Below are 20,314 nucleotides of genomic sequence, written 5' to 3'. Positions count from 1 at the left end.
CACAGGCTCCGGACACGCAGGCTCAGCGGCCATGGCTCATGGGCCCAGCTGCTCTGCGGCATGTGGGATCTTCCCGGACTGGGGCACAAACCCACGTCCACTGCATCGGCAGGTGGACTCAACCATTGCGCCACCAGGGAACCCCTGCAGCTCTTCTTTGCCTCCGAAAAACTTACAGGTTATCTTGAGGCCCCAGCCCAAGGCTTCCTCCATTAAGATAAGTGCAGTCAGTGATGATCATATTCTCCTCTGAACTGACTACTTACTGTCTGTTGTGCTCTTCAGTGAACAAATAATACAGGCCTCTGGCATTTCTAATATATTCCTATAGAGGTAAAACATAGATATATTAGAAGTAGGAGCTATGTAGGGTAGGCGTTTTCACATATCTTACACTCCTCTGTATCAGTCTGTGCTGCCAAGCACAGTGCCAAACGTGGTAAGTGCTCTCTAAGTGCTGCGTGAGTTCAGGTAGGATTAAAACATGTTGGAAGTCATGCAGTCCTTTAGGTGAGCACATCCATGCAAATGATTTAGGAATGACTGCTGTAAGAACAATTTGATTTGTTTAGATATGCAATATTAAAGACTATTTTTAGTTCCTTAAAGACTTTTTCTTTTTTAAAAAGAAATCATTAGGATCTCTTTTAGGTTTATTACTTTTGCCAACTTGAGAGGTATATATATACATCCTTGGCAGAAAATTAGAAAAATAAAAGGAAAAAAAATCCTCAGGTTTTTCTACCATACAGAGGTAATCATCTTTAACATTTTATTTCCTGCCCAACTTTTCATTGGGCAGCTTTTGCCATTTTTTTTAAAGCAACAATTATCCTACCCTTTCCACTTAACATTATAACAGAAACTTTTTATATTATAAATTGTTTGTAAGTATCACTTTAATAGTTTGTGTTATAGCCCATAAGAACTCCTTAATTGGATAGGCATGAAAAAATTGATGGTAAATGCCTGCTTTTCTCCCTCTCTACATACTGGAAAAGGGGTGAGTAAAACACTCCTTATTCCTGACATTTATTCTGATATCCTTGGCAGTGACAGAATGACCAGCTTCTTGGATTACATTAGATTTGAATATATCTAGGGATGATGCAGAGTAGTAAAATAGTTGGTTACCATAGAGCTGTAAACAGATGATATTGTAATTTTGTGTAGTTGTTTTTTGAAGTATAACACAGACTACTTTTTGGAAAATTAAAAACGCTGATCTTGTAAATTAAAATTTTGAACTGTGTAGACACTTGTTTTTGTGTCTTATATACTAGTTGAATTGTCCTGATAAACCTGTGAACTGCCTGTAATAATTATACTTATGAATCCATATGTTATTTAGTTCACTTGTGTACTTTAAGAAAAACTCCTAGGTAATTACTATTCAGGCTGAATAATAAGTAATTAAAATGGTACATTCTTTTCAAACTTTCCTATATTGTGCTACATTGCTTTCTAGATGTTGTATCACAAGGAAGAACATAGAAAAGACAGTATTTTGCCCTCAAAAAAGTTATAGTTTGTAAAAGGATACTAGTTTCATTTATTTCCTACTTAATGTAGTTTCTCAGTAGGATATTTTGGTATGCTAATTTGTTTTTTAAAATGTTTGTGTTTGTTTAGTGATGTTGAAAGAGAACATTTTCATTTGTGTGTTGCTACATTTTTCACCGTCTGATTCATATTCCAAAGGTTTATTCAAAGTTTATTCTGTAACTTCAGTTAGTGAATTGCCTGTTACTCATACTTTGTGGCAAAAGACAAGTACATTATAGATATTTTCAGTAGCTTACAGGCTCTGATAATAGTTGTCTTGGTTTGACATCTAGACTAGTGGTACACATTTGAGGATGTCACCTGTGATTAAGGAACTCTAGAGGCATTGAGCACGCTTGGAGCTGTTGTAACTGAGCAAAGGGCTCGTCTGCTCACAGCACAGAAAGCTGAGCTCTGACAGTGGGTTTGTAGCAAAGGAAGGGTTTATTGCAGGGCGCCAAGCAAACGCATGGGAGACAAACCCCAGATCCAATTCCAGTTGATCTTTGAGTGAGGGTTTTTTTAAAAGGCAAAGAACAAAAAGGCTGGGGTTAATTATCATCTTGTGACATTTCCTAATCATGGTTTCAGGAGTCAGGATGTCTCTGGTTTACAATTCTCTGGCCAGGTAGTCCCCGGCTCATCTTGCCCTGGAGAAATAACCTGAGTTTGTATGTTAATGATAAGATCTATAACAGTGATGTTAGTACATTAACAGTGTTACTGACAACAGCAATTTCAGTCATCTGACTCTGGTTGACCAGTGTTGGCAGGATTGAGGTCAGAGGGGATAAGAAAAGGAGTAAAGTTTTGGATAGAGAGATTATCATAAACTCGGTAAGAGAACTTGGTTTGGGGGGCTTGGTTTCACTATGAAAAGACATTTATAAGAGTTGCTTCTGGAACTTACCTGGTGGCGCAGTAGTTAAGAATCTGTCAGCCAATGCAGGGGACACGGGTTCGAGCCCTGGTCTGGGAAGATACCACATGCATAGCGGAGCAACTAAGCCCGTGCGCCACAACTACTGAGCTACTGAAGCCCATGCGCCTAGAGCCCATGCTCTGCAAAATGAGAAGCCCACACACCTCAACGCCGCACGCACAGCAACAAAGATCCAACGCAGCCAAAAAAAAAAAAAAAATTAATTAATTAAAAAAAAAAGAGTTGCTTCCATGAGACAGAGATTGAAATGGGACCCAAATTTAGGTGTACTGATTTCTGCTTTTGTATTTTTTCTAGGAAATTAGAAGTTGACTTTAAGTAGCTATTACTAATAACAATTACAATTAACATCTTTTGAAAGCTTACCATGTGCCACATACTGTGCTTTGTGCTTTACCTATTATGTTCTCTCGTGATCTCATATAATCCATCAGGTTGGCATTGTTATTATCCCCATTTTAGCAGATGAGGAAACTGAGGCTTGAGTCATGTTATTTGTGCAAAGCAGTACTCAGAGACTTATATGACCTTAACAGTGGTGATAGATACTTTGGGTGCTATCATTGTTGATCTGTTGTCCTTAAACAAATAGGAGAAACAAACTTTTGTTTGGGGAACAATCTTACAACTCTATATGCAGCATCTAATCTGTATTTAGACCCACTTTCTGTCATCAGAATGCTCACTGACTCTTTAGTGGAGGCGATATGCTTGGTACCCATGGGTAAAACCTAGGTTGTGAGTATGAATCAGGCAAATTGTAGGGCCAGTAAATGTTGCAGACATTACAGTATTGGAAAGATCACTTTGTGAGGGGTGGTCAGGAAAAGTTTGGTAGAATTTCTGGGATTTACCTAGGTGGGGGGAGTATTAAAAGGGCAGGAAGGCACCATATTAACAAAGGTAAAAAAGCATAAGGGCTATTAATAGGACCTTTATTGTGGATGAAGCAAGAGCATAAGGGCAGCAAGTTAGGAAAGCTGTTGGGGACTGGATTGTGAAGAGCCTTGAATACCAGACAAAGGAATTTGGACCTTATCCTCTAGGTTCTGGGAAGCAGTAGAAAGTTTAGGAGGAGTTGTTTGTATGCTGTGACTAGTACCTAGATTTCCGCTTCTTCTTTAGAAAGGGCAGCTGCCTAGAATATTATTTTCTCTCCATGACTTTAGGTCTAGAACTGCAAGTACCTGTTTTTGAAATCTGCCTATCAAAAGCAGTAAGGGAAAAGAAATTAATGCGCAAGGAATGACCCTTAGAGGCTTTGAGGTTGTTTTGTTTTGTTTTTAATTTCCCTTCCCTACTTATTCTCAGAAGGCCGACAAATCTGTAAGTTCTCTAGAGAGAGAATTTCGGAGAATTTATTAATCGTGAGTCTTGTCGTTCCTATATCCTGTTCTGAAATCTTGAAATGTGCTAACTCCTTATTATAACTTGACAGTATTTACTGTATCTGGTTCCAGGGCCTTGATCACTCCCTAAGATGAAAGGCATTCCCACGATATTTTTAAGGCTTTCTTGTCTTTTCAAAGGTCATTGTTTACTCTGTCCTACTTTATACCAGTCATGTGGCAGAACTGCTCCGTGAGCTGGCTTTGTGCAGATCATGAGATATGGCCGCTGTTCCACTTGCCCTTGGTTTGTTTCTTGCAGGCATTCACCCTTTTATGCCTCTTCACAAACAGCATTCGATTTGCTCATGGCTTAGGCAGCAAGGTTGTAACTAAAATTAGTAAACTGCTGCTTAAAATAAAGTTTTGCTGGCTTTGTAAAAAAGGCACTTTTTTCAGTTTGACAAGCATATTTTTATTTCATGTCACATTTGTCAGTTATGTAGATGATTCTTGTTGAGATATGTTAAGGCAGCCTCTAACATTTGAATGCATGACCTAATGTCTGGCTGAGCTTGGTTATGCCAATCAGTGTATATAGGGTGAACACAGTTTTATTCAAAAGGCCAGAATTAGTGGAATTTTGATATAAATACTGTTGGCCCCAGATCCTCTTACTACAGTGAATAACAGATTATTCCCTCTGAATATAAAAAAGTTGGAATTTCTCTTTCTTTTTTTGGGGAGAGGCCTACATTTTGAGTGGTCCTTTGAACCAATTCTGATTTCCTTTATGAAGATGGTGATGATGTTTTAGCTAGCTCTGGGTCAGCCATTTCAGTCTGTAAGAAGGTAGTTATGTTGGGGTTTGGTAAGTGCCAGGGAGGTGCCCAGAAAAACTATGAAAAATGTGGGAATTAAATTCATAGGGCTCTTTGGATGTTTTAGAATCTCAAAGAGTAAGAATCATAACTATGTGATTTAAGTATAATTTTTTTCAGTTTCACTAAGTGGCAAAAATTAGATACAGTGCTTCTAATATCATGGGTAATTTACAGCCAGAATTCAATAGAAAGTAAGATAAGAATTGAATCTAGTAACTCTTTGATGTATCACAGGGCTTTTAAAATTTACAGTATCTCTTTGCTATATTCCTGTGATAACTAAATGGCTGTTTCCCAGTCCAGAGTTTTGATTTTTAAGTGATACTGCTCTGCTACCTCCCTGTTGCTAATCTACTACTCGCCTTCTGCAGACGCACCTATGTTGGCAGCATGCCTGGCCGGATAATCAATGGCTTGAAGACTGTCGGGGTGAACAATCCAGTGTTCCTGTTAGATGAGGTGGACAAACTAGGAAAAAGTCTACAGGGTGATCCTGCAGCAGCTCTGCTTGAGGTAAGATTTAGGAAATTCCCTGTCTGTTATCACACTGGAAGAGTATGGGTGGGTGAGAGTAGATAGTCATATTTAGGGAACATATACATTGATGTGGGTTTAACCATGGGAAAAAACACTGATACAAACTAAAACCTGAAGCCATTTGATATTTAAATTAAAATGTCATCGAGATTTTCTTTTTTCTTTTTCTAATAATTCCCCTCATTTCTTTCTTTGTTTTTATCAAATAGTTTAAGAAAAATTTTATGCATACTTATTGTTTAGAGACCAGTTGTTCTCTAAGATTGTTACAAAAAACAGCAAGCACGTCTCCTCCCTGGGGTTCCTTATTTCCTCTTCTGCACTTTGATCCTCTGACTTTTAGTTGATTAGTCCATTTTCTAGAGCTCATGGCTGTACTGCTTTCTTGATTTTAGAGTTTTTGGCATTATAGATTCCTATCTATAGGAGATGATTTTGCTTGCTTGCTTCCTTCTGCCCTTACTATATCACTTTTATATCCCCAATCTCCCAATATAAATTCTATCCTGATTTTGTTAAGTGATTGTTGAGTATTTACACTATTATAGTTATATAAGTGCTTTTCACAGCTGAGCCATGTGGTGAACTATGATCACTTTGCTTTTTCTGTCCTTTTTGTTTTTCTGTGTTTTAAAAAATGTTTTTAGAGTTAATAATCATCTTGTTTCTTTTGTTCACTTTCACCAACTGTCTCATTTTCATTGGGAGACTTCCAGACTCCTTGTGTTTTATTGGTTTTGTCTTCTCTAAGCCTCTAATCTGAACTGGTTGTTCCCACACTAGGCACAGAGCTGTGGTCCGAGGATCTCCCTTCACCTCTCCCCACATTGGGTTTCCTGTTTTCCGTATTCCATGTCTTCCTCTTTCTTGGTTTATTCTCTCATTGTCCTGGTATTAGTCTCCCAGTAGCTTCCTGAGAAAGCTTGCATATAAACGTTCTTCAACTTTGCATATCTGCAAATGTCTTTATGTTTCTCTCATACTTGATTGGTAGTTTGACTGGGTATAGAATTCCAGGTAGAAATAATTTTCCTGCAAAATTTTAAAGACATTTCTCCATTGTTTTCCAGTTTTCAGTGTTGCTATTGGTGAGACTAAGCTATTGTGGTCCTGTCTTTTGTGACTTGTTTTACTCTCTGATAACTTTTCAGATCACCTGTTTATCCCAGTGTTCTGAAAATTTACAATAATCTGCCATGGCATGGGTCTCCTCCCATTTTTGCTGATGCTTTGAAGGTTCTTTGTATTGAAAAATCCTCTCCTTTTATTTCTGTAAAATTTTCTTGAATCCTTTTGTTGATGATTTCTTCACCATTTTTTGGGAACTCCTATTAATTTGATGTTAGATCTTTAATTTTCTTATCTCTCCTATTACTTATCTTTTTTATTTTTTGTTCTACTTTCTGTGAAGAGTTCCTCAGCTTTATCTTTTAATCCTTCTATGAGTTTGTCATTTCAGAGAACCCCTTTTTTTAACGTCTCTGCATGTTCTTTTTATACTACCTTGCTCTTGTTACATAGTTGTAAAATGTCCTTTTGTCTCTGTGAGAAAAATACTAATAGATTAAAAAAAATTCTTTTTCCTTTCTTTGCTCCAAAGCTGCATTTATCTATTCGTTATATATATTTTCTGGTCTCTGTCTTTTATATTAGAGTCTTTCATTAGATGTCTGGCAGTTTTTGTGTGTTCATATTTAATAGTGAGGCATGAAAAAGCTGATTGGAAGCTATGAACTTATGAGAGGGGACTTATTGATTACAATTTTCACAGTAGGGTCATCTGACTAATACATTTCATTGAGGAACCTTCTGTGTCAGTAACTGTAGGTCTTTCTGTTGAGGCTGGTCAGATTTCTCAGAGAAGACTCTTTAAGTCTCTTGGCTTGAGAATGAAGGCCTGGCTGCCAACATTCTAGGAACCAAGCATTCAGCATCCTGGATGTATGCATTCACCTGAACTGTTGTTTTCAGTATAGTAAGTATGTACTCTATTCAGCTGTGCCCAGTGTCACCTGCACAGGGAACCACTGCTTTATGTTCTTAAGAAAATCCCAGTACTTTGCTGGGATAGGGGAAGGGATCTGGTGTGCCTGACTGCTTCATAAATTTACTTTAACCAGTCCTCCTTATTTTGCCACCTCTGCCCCCACTCTTTACCCTGGTTTAAGTAAAATGTTATTAATATTCAAATTGATTTGTAAAACCGAGGGAAAACTTGCTTTGTAAAAGGTTTTTTCTTGTTTATTTCCTTGCTTTGAGTTCCCTCTGGCTTCCTGTTTTTCTATTTTTGTAATCTTCTTAGAACAGGATGGACTGGGACATGTGTCTTATGAGCAGGGAGACCATACGTTCTGTTTTGCATGGGACAGTCCCAGTTTATGCCTAATTATTAATTGCACTCTCTTTTAGTCTTAGAAGTGGGTCCTCTTCAGACAAAAGTACAGTTACCCTACTTTAAAAGCCCCAGGGCTTGGAGATAAGAGTTTGATTTGGTTTGGTTTTGCTTGTTTTTATTTGAAGACAGTTCTCTTCTGGCTCAGTAACTGGTTTACTAATCAGTACTCGGAATGATAAAATAGTGAACATTATTTAAGATTTTAGTGGTTTCTTAGTTGTTAACTTTAGACATGCAGTTTAATTTAATTGGGGCACTTTTCAGATAATCTGACAGATTCTCCCTTTAGACACTTACTGTTACCCTGTTGAAAAGAACTTAAGAATAATTCCCTGATAGTTAGATTTCCCAACAGACTATATGTAGGAGTCCTGAAACAAGTCCACCAAAGACAGCTTCACAAGTAGTAGGAGAAGATGATTAAGCTCCCTGTTTGTTTGACTGTATATTTCAAATGTTCACCTAGTGCTTTGTGGTGATTCAGTAATATTTGTTGAATTGAATTGACATTGAATTGACATTGAATTGAATTGGCGGCATGTGGGATCTTCCCAGACCGGGGCTCGACCCGGTGTCCCCTGCATCGGCAGGCGGACTCTCAACCACTGCACGACTAGGGAAGCCCCTAGATACCTCTTTTGAAAATTTATTGGAAGAATATAAAACTAGATCTAACTACTTGATAAACAAATGTTGGTAGTAGAATTCAGGCAAGTCTGTTGTTGAATAGTGTTAAAATATTAGATGCAAGGAAAGTCCTTTTATGTAATTATTAGACTCAAAATTATGGAAGTTTTATCAGCTAGATTATTATCATTTATAATTAATTCAAGATTCAGACTGTTCGTTAAATATAAGTGCATTACTGAAATACACTTTTGTGTGAATAGGCGAATAAAATACATGGATACTATACCAAATTTTCTATATAGGCAATAATACTACAGTTCTAATATCAGAACTGTGCCACCAGGGAAGTCCAAACTTCTTCATTTAAAACTGAAGTTGTTGGGGGCTTCCCTGGTGGCGCACTGGTTGGAAATCCACCTGCCAATGCAGGGGACATGGGTTCGAGCCCTGGTTCAGGAAGATCCCACGTGGCGCGGAGCAGCTAAGCCCGTGTGCCACAACTACTGAGCCTGCACTCTAGAGATCATGAGCCATAACTGCTGAGCCCATGCACCACAACTACTGAAGCCTGCGTGCCTAGAGCCTGTGCTCCGCAACAAGAGAAGCCACCGCGATGAGAAGCCTGCGCACTGCAACAAAGAGTAGCCCCCGCTTGCGGCAATTACAGAAAGCACACACGCAGCAACAATGACCCAATGCAGCCATATATAAATAAAATTTATTAAAAAACGGAAAAAAACAACTGAAGTTCTTAATTAGAATTAGATCCAGTTGAGTCCTTCAAGATGGCGGAGGAGGAAGGTGTGGAGTTCACCTTCCTCCCCACAAATACATCAGAAATACATCCTACATGTGGAGCAGCTCCTACAGAACACTTACTGAACGCTGGCAGAAGACCTCAGAATTCCCAAAAGGCAAGAAACTCCCCACGTACCTGGGTAGGGCAAAAGAAAAAAGAATAAACAGAGACAAAAGAATAGGGACAGGACCTGCACCTCTGGGAGGGAGCTGTGAAGGAGGAAAAGTTTCCAGACACTAGGAAACCCCTTCACTGGTGGAGATGGGGGGTGGAGGCAGGGAAGCTTCAGAGCCACAGAGGAGAGCGCAGCAACAGGGGTGCAGAGGGGTGCCGACCAGCACTCACCAGCCCGAGAGCCTTGTCTGCTTACCTGCTGGGGTGGGTGGGGGCTGGGAGCTGAGGCTCAGGCTTGGAGGTCAGATACCAGGGAGAGGACTGGGGTTGGCTGCGTGAACACAGCCTGAAGGGGGCTAGTGCGCCACAGCTAGCTGGGAGGGAGTCCGGGGAAAAGTCTGGAACTATCTAAGAGGCAAGAGAACATTGTTTCAGGGTGTGCGAGGAGAGGGGATTCAGAGCACCACCTAAATGAGCTCCAGAGACGGGCGCGAGCCGCGGCTATCAGCACAGACACCAGAGACGGGCATGAGACGCTAAGGCTGCTGCTGCAGCCACCAAGAAGCCCGTGTGAAAACAGGTCACTGTTGTGGCCCACCACTGCCAGGGTCCCGTGATCCAGGGGCAACGGCCCCGGGCGCACACACAGCATGCATCAGGCTGTTGCAACATTGCACTGGCCTCGTCCCGCATTCCCTACCCCTCCCTCCCCCTGCCTGAGTGAACCAGAACCCATGAATCAGCTGCTACTTTAACCCCGTCCTCTCTGAGGGAAAAACAGACGCCCTCAGGCGACCTACATGCAGAGGCGGGGCCAAATCCAAAGCTGAACCCCAGGAGCTGTGCGAACAAAGAAGAGAAAGGGAAATCTCTCCCAGCAGCTTCAGGAGCAGCGGATTAAATCTCCACAATCAACTTGATGTATCCAGCATTTGTGGAATACCTGAATAGACAATGAATCATCCCAAAATTGAGGCGGTGGACTGTGGAGCAACTGTAGACTTGGGGTTTGCTTTCTGCATCTAATTTGTTTTTGGTCTCATATTTATCTTAGCTTAGTATTTAGAGTTTAGTATCATTGGTAGGTTTGTTTATTGATTTGGTTGCTCTCTTCTTTTTTTTCTCATATATAGATATATATTTTTTTCCCTTTTCTCTTTTTGTGGGTGTGTATGCTTCTTTGTGTGATTTTGTCTGTATAGCTTTGCTTTTACCATTTGTCCTAGGGTTTTGTCTTTTTTTTAGTATAGTTTTTAAGTGCTTGTTATCACTGGTGGCTTTGTTTTTGGGTTGGGTTTGGTTGCTCTCTTCTTTCTTTTTTTAATTACTTTTTAATAATTTATTTTAAAAACGACTCTTTCTTTTCTTTTCTTTTCTTTTCTCTTCCTTTCTTTTCTTTTTCTTTTCTTTTCTTTGCTTTCTTTCTCCCTTTTTTCTGAGCTGTGTGGCTGACAGGGTCTTCATGCTCTGGCCAGGTGTCAGGCCTGTGCTTCTGAGGTGGGAGAGCTGAGTTCAGGACATTGGTCCACCAGAGACCTCCTGGCTCCATGTAATATAAAACGGTGAAAGCTCTTCCAGAGATCTCCATCTCAATGCTAAGACCCATCTCCACTCAATGGCCAGCAAGTTCCAGTGCTGGACACCCTATGCCAAACAACTAGCAAGACAGGAACACAACCCCACCCATTAGCAGAGAGGCTGCCTAAAATCATAATAAGTCCACAGACACCCCAAAACACAGGACGTGGACCTGCCCACCAGAAAGACAAGATACAGCCTCATCCACAAGAACACAGACAACAGTCCCCTCCACCAGGAAGCCTACACAACCCACTGAACCAACCTTAGCCACTGGGGGCAGACACCAAAAACAACAGGAATGATGAACCTGCAGACTGCGAAAAGGAACCCCAAACACAGTAAGTTAAGCAAAATGAGAAGACAGAGAAACACACAGCAGATGAAGGAGCAAGGTAAAAACCCACCAGACCAAACAAACTAGAACAAAAAATAGAACTAGAACTAAAAATTTCACAATTTGTGTGGAAACACAGAAGACCCCAAATAGCCAAAGCAATCTTGGGAAGGAAAAACGGAGCTGGAGGAATCAAGCTCCCAGACTTCAGACTATACTACAAAGCTACAGTAATCAAGACAGTATGGTACTGGCACAGAAACAGAAATATAGATCAATGGAACAGGATAGAAAACCCAGAGATAAACCCACGCACATATGGTCACCTGTGTTTGATAAAGGAGGCAAGAATATGCGATGGAGAAAAGACAGCCTCTTCAATAAGTGGTGCTGGGAAAACTGGACAGCTACATGTAAAAGGATGAAATTAGAACCCTCCCTAACACCATACACAAAAATAATCTCAAAATGGATTAAAGACCTAAGTGTAAGGTCAGACACTATAAAACTCTCAGAGGAAAACATAGGCAGAACACTCTGTTTTTGACCCACCTCCTAGAGAAATGGAATTTAAAAAAAGTAAACAAATGGGACCTAATGAAACTTAAAAGCTTTTGCACAGCAAAGGAAAACATAAACAAGACGAAAAGACAACCCTCTGAATGGGAGAAAATATTTGTAAATGAAGCAACTGACAAAGGATTAATCTCCAAAATTTACAAGCAGTTCATGCAGCTCAATATCAAAAAAACAAACAGACAAACCCAAAAATGGGCAGAAGACCTAAATAGACTTTTCTCCAAAGAAGATATACAGTTTGCCAACAAACACATGAAAGAATGCTCAATACCACTAATCATTAGAGAAATGCAAACCAAAACTACGAGGTATTATCTCACACCAGTCAGAATGGCCATTTTTAAAAAATCTACAAACAATAAATGCCAGAAAGGGTGTGGAGAAAAGGGAACCCTCTTGTACTGTTGGTGGGAATGTAAATTGATACAGCCACTATGGAAAACAGTATGGAAGTTTCTTAAAAAACTAAAATAGAACTACCATATGACCCAGCAGTCCCACTACTGGGCATATACTCTGAGAAAACCATAATTCAAGAAGAGTCATGTACCACAATGTTCATTGCAGCTCTATTTACAGTAGCCAGGACATGGATGCAACCTAAGTATCCATCGACAGATGAACAGATAAAGAAGATGTGGCACATATATACAATGGAATATTACTCAGCCATAAAAAGAAACGAAATTGAGTTATTTGTAGTGAGGTGGATGGACCTAGAGTCTGTCATACAGAGTGAAGTAAGTCAGAAAGAGAAGGACAAATACCGTATGCTAACACATATATATGGAATCTAAAAGAAAAAGAAAAAAAGTTCTGAAGAACCTAGGGGCAGGACAGGAATAAAGACGCAGATGTAGAGAATGGACTTGAGGACATGGAGGGGGGGGAGGGGAAGCTGGGATGAAGTGAGAGAGTGGCATGGACATATATACACTACCAAATGTAAAATAGATAGCTAGTGGGAAGCAGCTGCATAGCACAGGGAGATCAGCTCGGTGCTTTGTGACCACTTAAAGGGGTGGGATAATGGGGGGAGAGATGCAAGAGGGAGGAGATATGGGGATATATGTGTAGCTGATTCACTTTGTTATAAAGCAGAAACTAGCACATCATTGTAAAGCAATTATACTCCAATAAAAATGTTAAAAAAAACAACCAAATCCAATTAGTAATTAAATCAAGTAGTATATTTACTACTTAGATACCACAGACATATTATCATCTAAGATGTACAACTATCGTCAAAGAATGTCAAAGAGACTTAGGAAAATCCAGCTCTAAACTTTTATAAATGAAAAACTTGAAGTCCAGGATATTATCTTAATTTTTCATCTCATCACATGCTATGTTTACAATTTAAATTCTGAAACTAGCAGAGTAAAAAATGCCTTAAATACTGATGTTATGAGAGAAGAGTAGGTGAAGACTCATACCCATTTTTTTGCTTTCCTTTTCTCTGTGCCATCTCCTGTTAGGGGAAAGACTGCAATGAAAGATGAGCTAAGCTAAATTAGGGAAGCTTAAGACTTGTTAATCATTACTTTTCAATGCTAGCAACCATTTTTACCAGTGCCCAAGGCATAGTTGCAGATTACACAAAAATATCTTAATGTCTTTGTTAGGCTTTTTCTTTTCTTTTTATACCCACTTCCATTTTTTGTCTTTCCTGTATTACCCTCCCACCCTACCCCCCACATATACATGCACCAGCTGCCACCAGACTACCCACTGCCCTCTTGCCCTTAGCTATATTCTCAACCAAAATTATTGTTTCTCATTTCTATACTATTTAAAATTCCTGGTATTAGACTTTGGTGGTGATTGGATTGCATGGTTAAATTTACATGAAAACTAATCTTGAATGCGTTGGGATAATTTTTGGTATGAATTTGTGACTGGATAATCTCCAAGCGTTTCTTGTCCTCTGCTGCCAATCTCAGGGATGCTATATCAGGGAATCATCAGACAAACGTGTGGCCCAAATCCTGGCTCTTGTCATCTTTCTTTCTCTACAACCCCCCCCCACTGGATTCACTAGTAAAAGAAGGAAAAGAAAAAAAAAAACTTGAGAGAAGTAGACAGTAAATGGTAAATTGAGAAAAAATAAGTTGAGAAATAGAAATTTGACAAATGAATTGAGAAATAATGCATTGGGTTTACTATCTACATCCCAGGTTTCCAGGAGCAGGCACTTTTCAAAATATCCTGTCCATTTAGGGAAGTATTTTACCAGTATTTAGCAAGTTATGTATTCCTATTTTTTACACAAGGAATAGACAGTATTTAAAAATTATATAGGAATCTCCTTTATATTAATGATTCTGTTTTGCCAGAAATAAATGAAAACATTTGAATGTTCTACAAAATGTATGCTTAGCCTTGGGCAGTTTAATTCACAAATGGAGATGGGCATTCAGATTGAGATGTCAACTGATTGCCACTCATTAAACCGAAGCAGCTCACCCTTTTAACAAATTGTTATTTAAAGATATTTTATTGATTAATTTTTTTTACAGCTCTAGGGTGTGGTATAATTGACATATAGTAAAGTGAGTATATTTAAAATGCACAATTTGACAAACTGTGACATATGTATAAATTATGAAGCCATACAAATAATCAAGATAATGAACATAGTAGTTCCACTTCTGAAATGAAAAATTCGTAGAGAGAATCAGCAGTCGACTTGAACTCATAGAAGAAAGAACCAGTGAATTTGAAGATAGATTGATGGAGATTATACAATCTGAAGAACAGATTTAAAAAATGAATAAAATGAACAGATCATCAGGGAAATGTGGGATACTGTGAAGGACACCAATATGTGCAAAAGAGGACAGGAGAGGGAGATGGGAGCAGAAAAAATTTTCAAAGAAATAATGGATGAAAACTTCCCAAATTTGATGAAAAACATAAATCTACACAACCAAGAAGCTCAATGAATTTCATGTACGATAAACACAAATCTGTAGATACATAATGTAGTAAAAATGCTGAAAAACAAAAACCTTTGGAAGCAACAAGAGATGGTGTATCCATTCACATTTTGATGGATATTTGGATTTTTCAAGTTTTGGCTGTTACAAATAAAGCTGCTATGAATACACATGTATTAATACAAGTCTTTGTATGGACATATATTTTTATTTCTTTTTGATAAATAAATACCTAGGAGTGGAATGGCTTGGGCAAAGTGGTAGGTATAGGTTTAACTTTTTAAGGAACTGTCAGATTGTTTTCCAAAATGATTATGCTGTTTTCCATTTCTACTAGTAGTGTGTAAGAGTCTCAGTTGCTCCACATCATTGCCAATAATTGATATGTGGTAAGTTTTTGTAATTTTAGTCATTCTGGTGGGTGTGTTGTATCATCTCATTGTGGTTTTAGTTTGCATTTCCCTAATAATTAATGACTTGTTGAGCATCTCTGCATGTGATTATTGGCCATCCTTTGTGTCTTTTGGTGAGATTCCAATTTTACTTTTCCCTTTTAATTGAGTTGTCTTTTCATTGTTGAGTTGTAAGAATTCCTTATGTGTTCTACATAGATTTCCTTTGTCAGGTACATATTTTTCAGATATTTTCTTCAAATATTTTATTGACAGTGTTTGTTGAAGAGCAAAAGTTTTTGTTTTTTTATAAAGTCCAATTTAAAAAATTTTGTTAATGGTTTCTTTTGAGTTGTAATTAAGAAATCTTTACTAAACCAAGGTCACACAGATTTTCTCCTATGTTTTCTTCTACAAGTTTCATATTTTTAGCTCTAACATTTGAGTCTATGATTCATGCTTAGTGAATTTTTGTATATGATGCATAGTAAGGGATCAAGGTTCCTTTTCTTTTTGCATATAGATATTTAATTGTTCCAATACTGTTTGTCAAAAAAAGTATCTTTTCTCCATTGAATTGCCTTAGACATCTTTGTCAAATGTGTGTTTTATATTTCTGAGTTCCCTATACTGTTCCATTAATTTATGTTTATGCCAGTACCACACTGAGTTGATCACGTTGCTTTATAATAGGTCTTGAAATCATTTAGTGTTAGTTGTCCAGCTTTGCTTTTCTTGTCTAAAAGTTTTTCAGCTAGTCTAGGTTCTTCGCATTTCCATATAAATTTTAGAATCTGTTTGTCAATTGCTGCAAAACAGTCTGCTGGGATTCTGCTGGGATTTTAATTGGCATTTCATTTGAACCTGTAGATCATTTGGGGAGAATTGTCATCTTAAAAATATTGTTTCTTCTCAAAAATATTGTTTCTTCTCATCATATCTCTGGGGTTTTTTTAGGTCTTCCTAACTTTCTCAGCAATGTTTTTTCACTTTCAGCATACAGATCTTGCACTCTATCAAATTTATCCCAAATTATTTCCTATTTCTTGATGCTATTTTTTATTTCAATTTTTGATAATTGCTAATATAAAGAAAGAGTACAATTTGTATTTTGTATATTAACCTCGTATCCTACAACTTTGCTAGTAAACTCATTAATTTTAATCACCTTGTCTCTCTACCTTTTTTGTTTGGCCCATGTGTTTTATGTTAGGGCTTTCCTCCAATCTTCGGTGATTCTTCAATGTCTCTTTATATATATATAAGGTGTGACATTAAGATGATTGAACATTTTGTGTGCACATGTGAGGCTTGATACCTGGTGGGCTTCATCAGGTAGTGAAAAATTGGGGGTGGGGTTCCCCAAATTTAAGGATCTGTAAATCTTATCTCTTAGACCAGTTGGTATTTTCAAAGAAGGGTCCTGTGGTATCATCTGGTGGAGGGTGTCGGGCTGTCTGTATTGTAAACCTACTATTCTAAGCTGCCTGTAGTTAAAATTTTGACTTCCACTTTCACTGTTTTTGTATTTTAATAATTATGTTATAATTTTGATGTTTATTATGTATTTAAGTATATAACTTAAATAATTTCTAATGTACTGTCTACCACTTATGTGTTGTCTAAGTATGTAATTTAAATTTCTTAATTTTGGAGTTTAGTGAGGAACCATTTTTATACATATTTCATAGATTCTAGGAAAGATAGTTTGTGTGTGTGTGTCTGTGTATACATATATATCTGAATACAGTAATATTTTAACAAGAGTATATATATGTGTTATGAGATTGCTATTCTCTAGGTTTATAGCTTTATTTTTTCTGCATGTTATGATATACAGAAGTGCATTAAACTTGCCACGACAGTTTTATTTCTGTCAGTTTCACTTTATAATTTCTAATTTTTTAATTACATTTTAAGAGTATTTATTTGTTATGTCATCATTGTGTCCATTTCCTGCTATCTACTACAGCCATTTTCTTTGTACCATTCTTACCTTGGTTTCTCCTTAGGTTGGTAATACTTTTGCAGTTCATCCTTCCTTTTTATTAGTGTATACCAGGTACAGGTTTTTTTGAATTTTTAACCTTCTTGTTTCATTATGTTTTATTAGTATTTCATATAATCAATTTTTAGATTACTTTTGACTCTGCCTGGAAGTCTGGATGTTCAATAGGCTTTTCAAATATTGTACTAACTGGTATGTTGGGACTTTTGACATATGTGGTTTGGTTGTTTTCTGTCCCCTTTTTAAAAAAGGGTACTAGTATTTTTCCTTTGAATTATGTCATTAACTGTATGGACAGTTTGTTAGATCAGAAGGCATGTATTCTGTTTTTTAATACTACTTGTGATACCTTTCAGTTACAAATCACACATCTCTGTTTCTCTAAGTATCAACATCATAAATGAAATATATTGTCCCTCCCTTGTATAAAATGAAATAATTAATACACAGTAATCTGTCCCTCATCTCACTACCTAGTTACTTTAGAGGATTTAATTTTTTTACATTATGAATCTTTATCAGAAACTATTTTTAACTTTTATATTCTTTCTTTTTTTAAAAATTAATAGCTTTTTTAAAAAAAAGCAGTTTTAGGTTTACAGTACAATTTGAGTGGAAAGCACAAAGAGTCCCATATAACCTCTCACCCTCCCTCCCCCAGTTTCCCCTTAAAATTGATGAGTCGGTATTAATACATTATTTTAACTTAAGTCCATACTTTACACCGGGTTCACTTTGTGTTGTACATTGTATGGGTTTTGATGACTGTGTAAATGATATGTATCCACCATTACAGTATCAAAGAATATAGTTTCATAGCCCTAAAAATCCCATGTGCCCCACTTACTCATTCCTCCCTCCCTCTCTCCAAGTCCCTGGCAATCACTGATCTGTCTCCATATTTTTTTCTGTTCCAGGAATGTCATATAGTTGGAATTACAGAGTATATAGCCTTTTTAGGTTGGCTTCTTTCGCTTAGTAGTATGCATTTAAGATTCTTCCATGTCTTTTTCTGGCTTGATAGTTCATTTCTTTTTATCACTGAATAACAGTCTACTGTATGGATGTACAACAGTTTGTTTATCCTTTTATTGAAGGACATCTTAGTTATTTCTAGGTTTTGACAATTATGAATAAAGCTTCTGTAAACATTTGTGTGCAGGTTTTTGTGTGAACGTAAGTTTTCAGCTCACTTGAGTAAATACCAGGGAGTGCAATTGCTGGGGTCATAAGGTAAAAAAGCATGTTTAGTTTTGTAAGAAACTGTCAAACTGTCTTCCAAGTTGTCTGTACCATTTTGCATTCCCACCAGCAATGAATGAGAGTTCTTGTTTCTCCACATCCTCACCACCATTTGGTGTTGTCAGTGTTTTGGATTTTGGCCATTTTAATAAGTGTGTAGAGTGTCTTGTTTTTGTATTCTTTTTTGTAAACATATTTCCCACCTTTATTTTTTAGATAAATTTATTGACATATAATTCACAAACCATAAGATGCACCTCTTTAAATGTGCAATTCTCTGGTTTTCAGTATATTGACAAGTTGTACAGCCATGAACATTATCTAATTTTGGAACATTGTCTTTGCCCATGTACCATTAGCAGCCACTCTCCATACCCCACTACCACCAGAAGCCCCTGGAAACCACTCATCTTTCTGTCTCAGTGGATTTGCCTGTTTTGGATATTTCATATAAATAGAATCATACAATATGTGGCCTCTTGAGACTAGCTTGTTTCACTTATCATAATGTTTTCAGGATTCCTCCATGTTGTGTGCATAAGAACTTCATTCCTTTTCATGGCTAAATAGTATTCTCTTATATGAATATATACCACATTTTATTTATCATTGAGTGGTTGATGGGTGTTTGGATGGTTCCCACCTTTTGCTTATTCTGAATAATGTTGCTGTGATCATGCATGTACAAGTTTCTGTGTAAACATAGGTTTTCAGTACTCAGTGTATGACTAGGAGTAGAATTGCTGGATCATATGAAAATTCTCTATTTAACATTTTGAGAAACTTACAAACTATTTTCCAAAGCGGCTACACTATTTTACTATCTCACTAACAGTGTATGAGGGTTCCAGTTTCTCTGCATCCTCATCAACACTTGTTGTTGTCTGTCTTTTTTATTTTAGCCATCCATTTGATTTAGTATGTGTGAAGTGATAGCTCATTGTGGTTTGATTTTCATTTCCCTAATTGCTAATAATATTGAGCATTGTTTCATGTGTTTATTGGCTATTTGTATATCTTCTTTGTAGAAATATCTATTTAAATGATTTGCACATTTTTAATTGGGTATTTGTCTTTTTCTTGTTGAGTTCCTTATATATTCTGGATATAAATCCCTTGTGAGATACATCATTTGCAAATGTTTTCACCAGTTTTGTGGGCTTTCTTTTCACTTTTTTGATGGTGTTGTTTGAGGCACAAAATGGTTTTAATTTTGATAAAGTCTAATTTATATGTATTTTTCTTTTGTTATTTTGGTTTTAATGTTATATCTAAGAAGCCATTGCCTAATCCAAGATCATGAGGATTACTCCTACATTTTCTTATAAGAGTTTTACAGTTTTAGTTCTTATATTTAGATCTATAATCCATTTTGAATTAATGTCTGTATGTGGTGTGAAATGTCAGGATCCGCCTCATTCTTTCGCTTGTGGATATCCAGTTGTCACAAGCACCATTTGTTGACTTCTTTTTCCATGTAATGTTGCCCTTGTGGAAAATCAGTTGACTATAAGTGTAAGGGTTTATTTCTGGACTTCCAACTGTACCATTGATCCATATTTCTATCTTTATGCCAGTACCACACAATCTTGATTACTGTAATTTTGTAAAAATTATTGAAATTGGGAAGTGTGAATCCTCCTGATTTGTTCTTCTTTTGCAAGATTGCCTAGCCCTTCTGGGTCCTTTTTAATTCCATACAAGTTTTAAGATCAGCTTGTCACTTTCTACAAAAAAGCTAAATAGAATTTTGATAGGGATTCTGTTGAATCTGTAGATCACTTTGGGGAATATTGCCATATTAATAATATTAATTCTTTGAATCCATGAACGGGGGGTCCTTCTGTTATTTAGATCTTCTTTAATTTCTTTCAACTTGGTTTTTGAGCATATGTCTTGCAGTTCTTTTATTAAATATAAGTGTTTTATTCTTTTTGATACTATTGAAGAAAATAAATTGAATTATTTTCTTCAGTTCTTTTTCAGATTGTTCATTGCTTATGTAAAGAAATACAAATTGATTTTTGTATATCAGTCTTGTATTCTGCAACCTTTCAGAACTTG

The 20,314-nt window shown here is 37.2% G+C and overlaps 1 protein-coding gene across 2 annotated transcripts in view; it reads left to right on the top strand.

Annotated features, from left to right (window-relative positions):
- The window catches only part of LONP2 (lon peptidase 2, peroxisomal), a 98,785-nt gene that overhangs the window by 28,504 nt on the left and 49,967 nt on the right, over positions 1–20,314 (top strand). For both annotated transcript variants that reach the window (XM_007450633.1, XM_007450634.1), the window contains one exon: positions 5,072–5,213. In XM_007450633.1, coding sequence (XP_007450695.1) covers positions 5,072–5,213 — 142 coding nt within the window. The remainder of the gene's footprint in view (positions 1–5,071; positions 5,214–20,314) is intronic.

The sequence above is a fragment of the Lipotes vexillifer genome, unplaced genomic scaffold, assembly GCF_000442215.2.
Source record: "Lipotes vexillifer unplaced genomic scaffold, Lipotes_vexillifer_v1.1 scaffold943, whole genome shotgun sequence".
NCBI lineage: Eukaryota > Metazoa > Chordata > Mammalia > Artiodactyla > Lipotidae > Lipotes > Lipotes vexillifer.
This window is presented reverse-complemented; position numbering and strand designations above follow the sequence as displayed.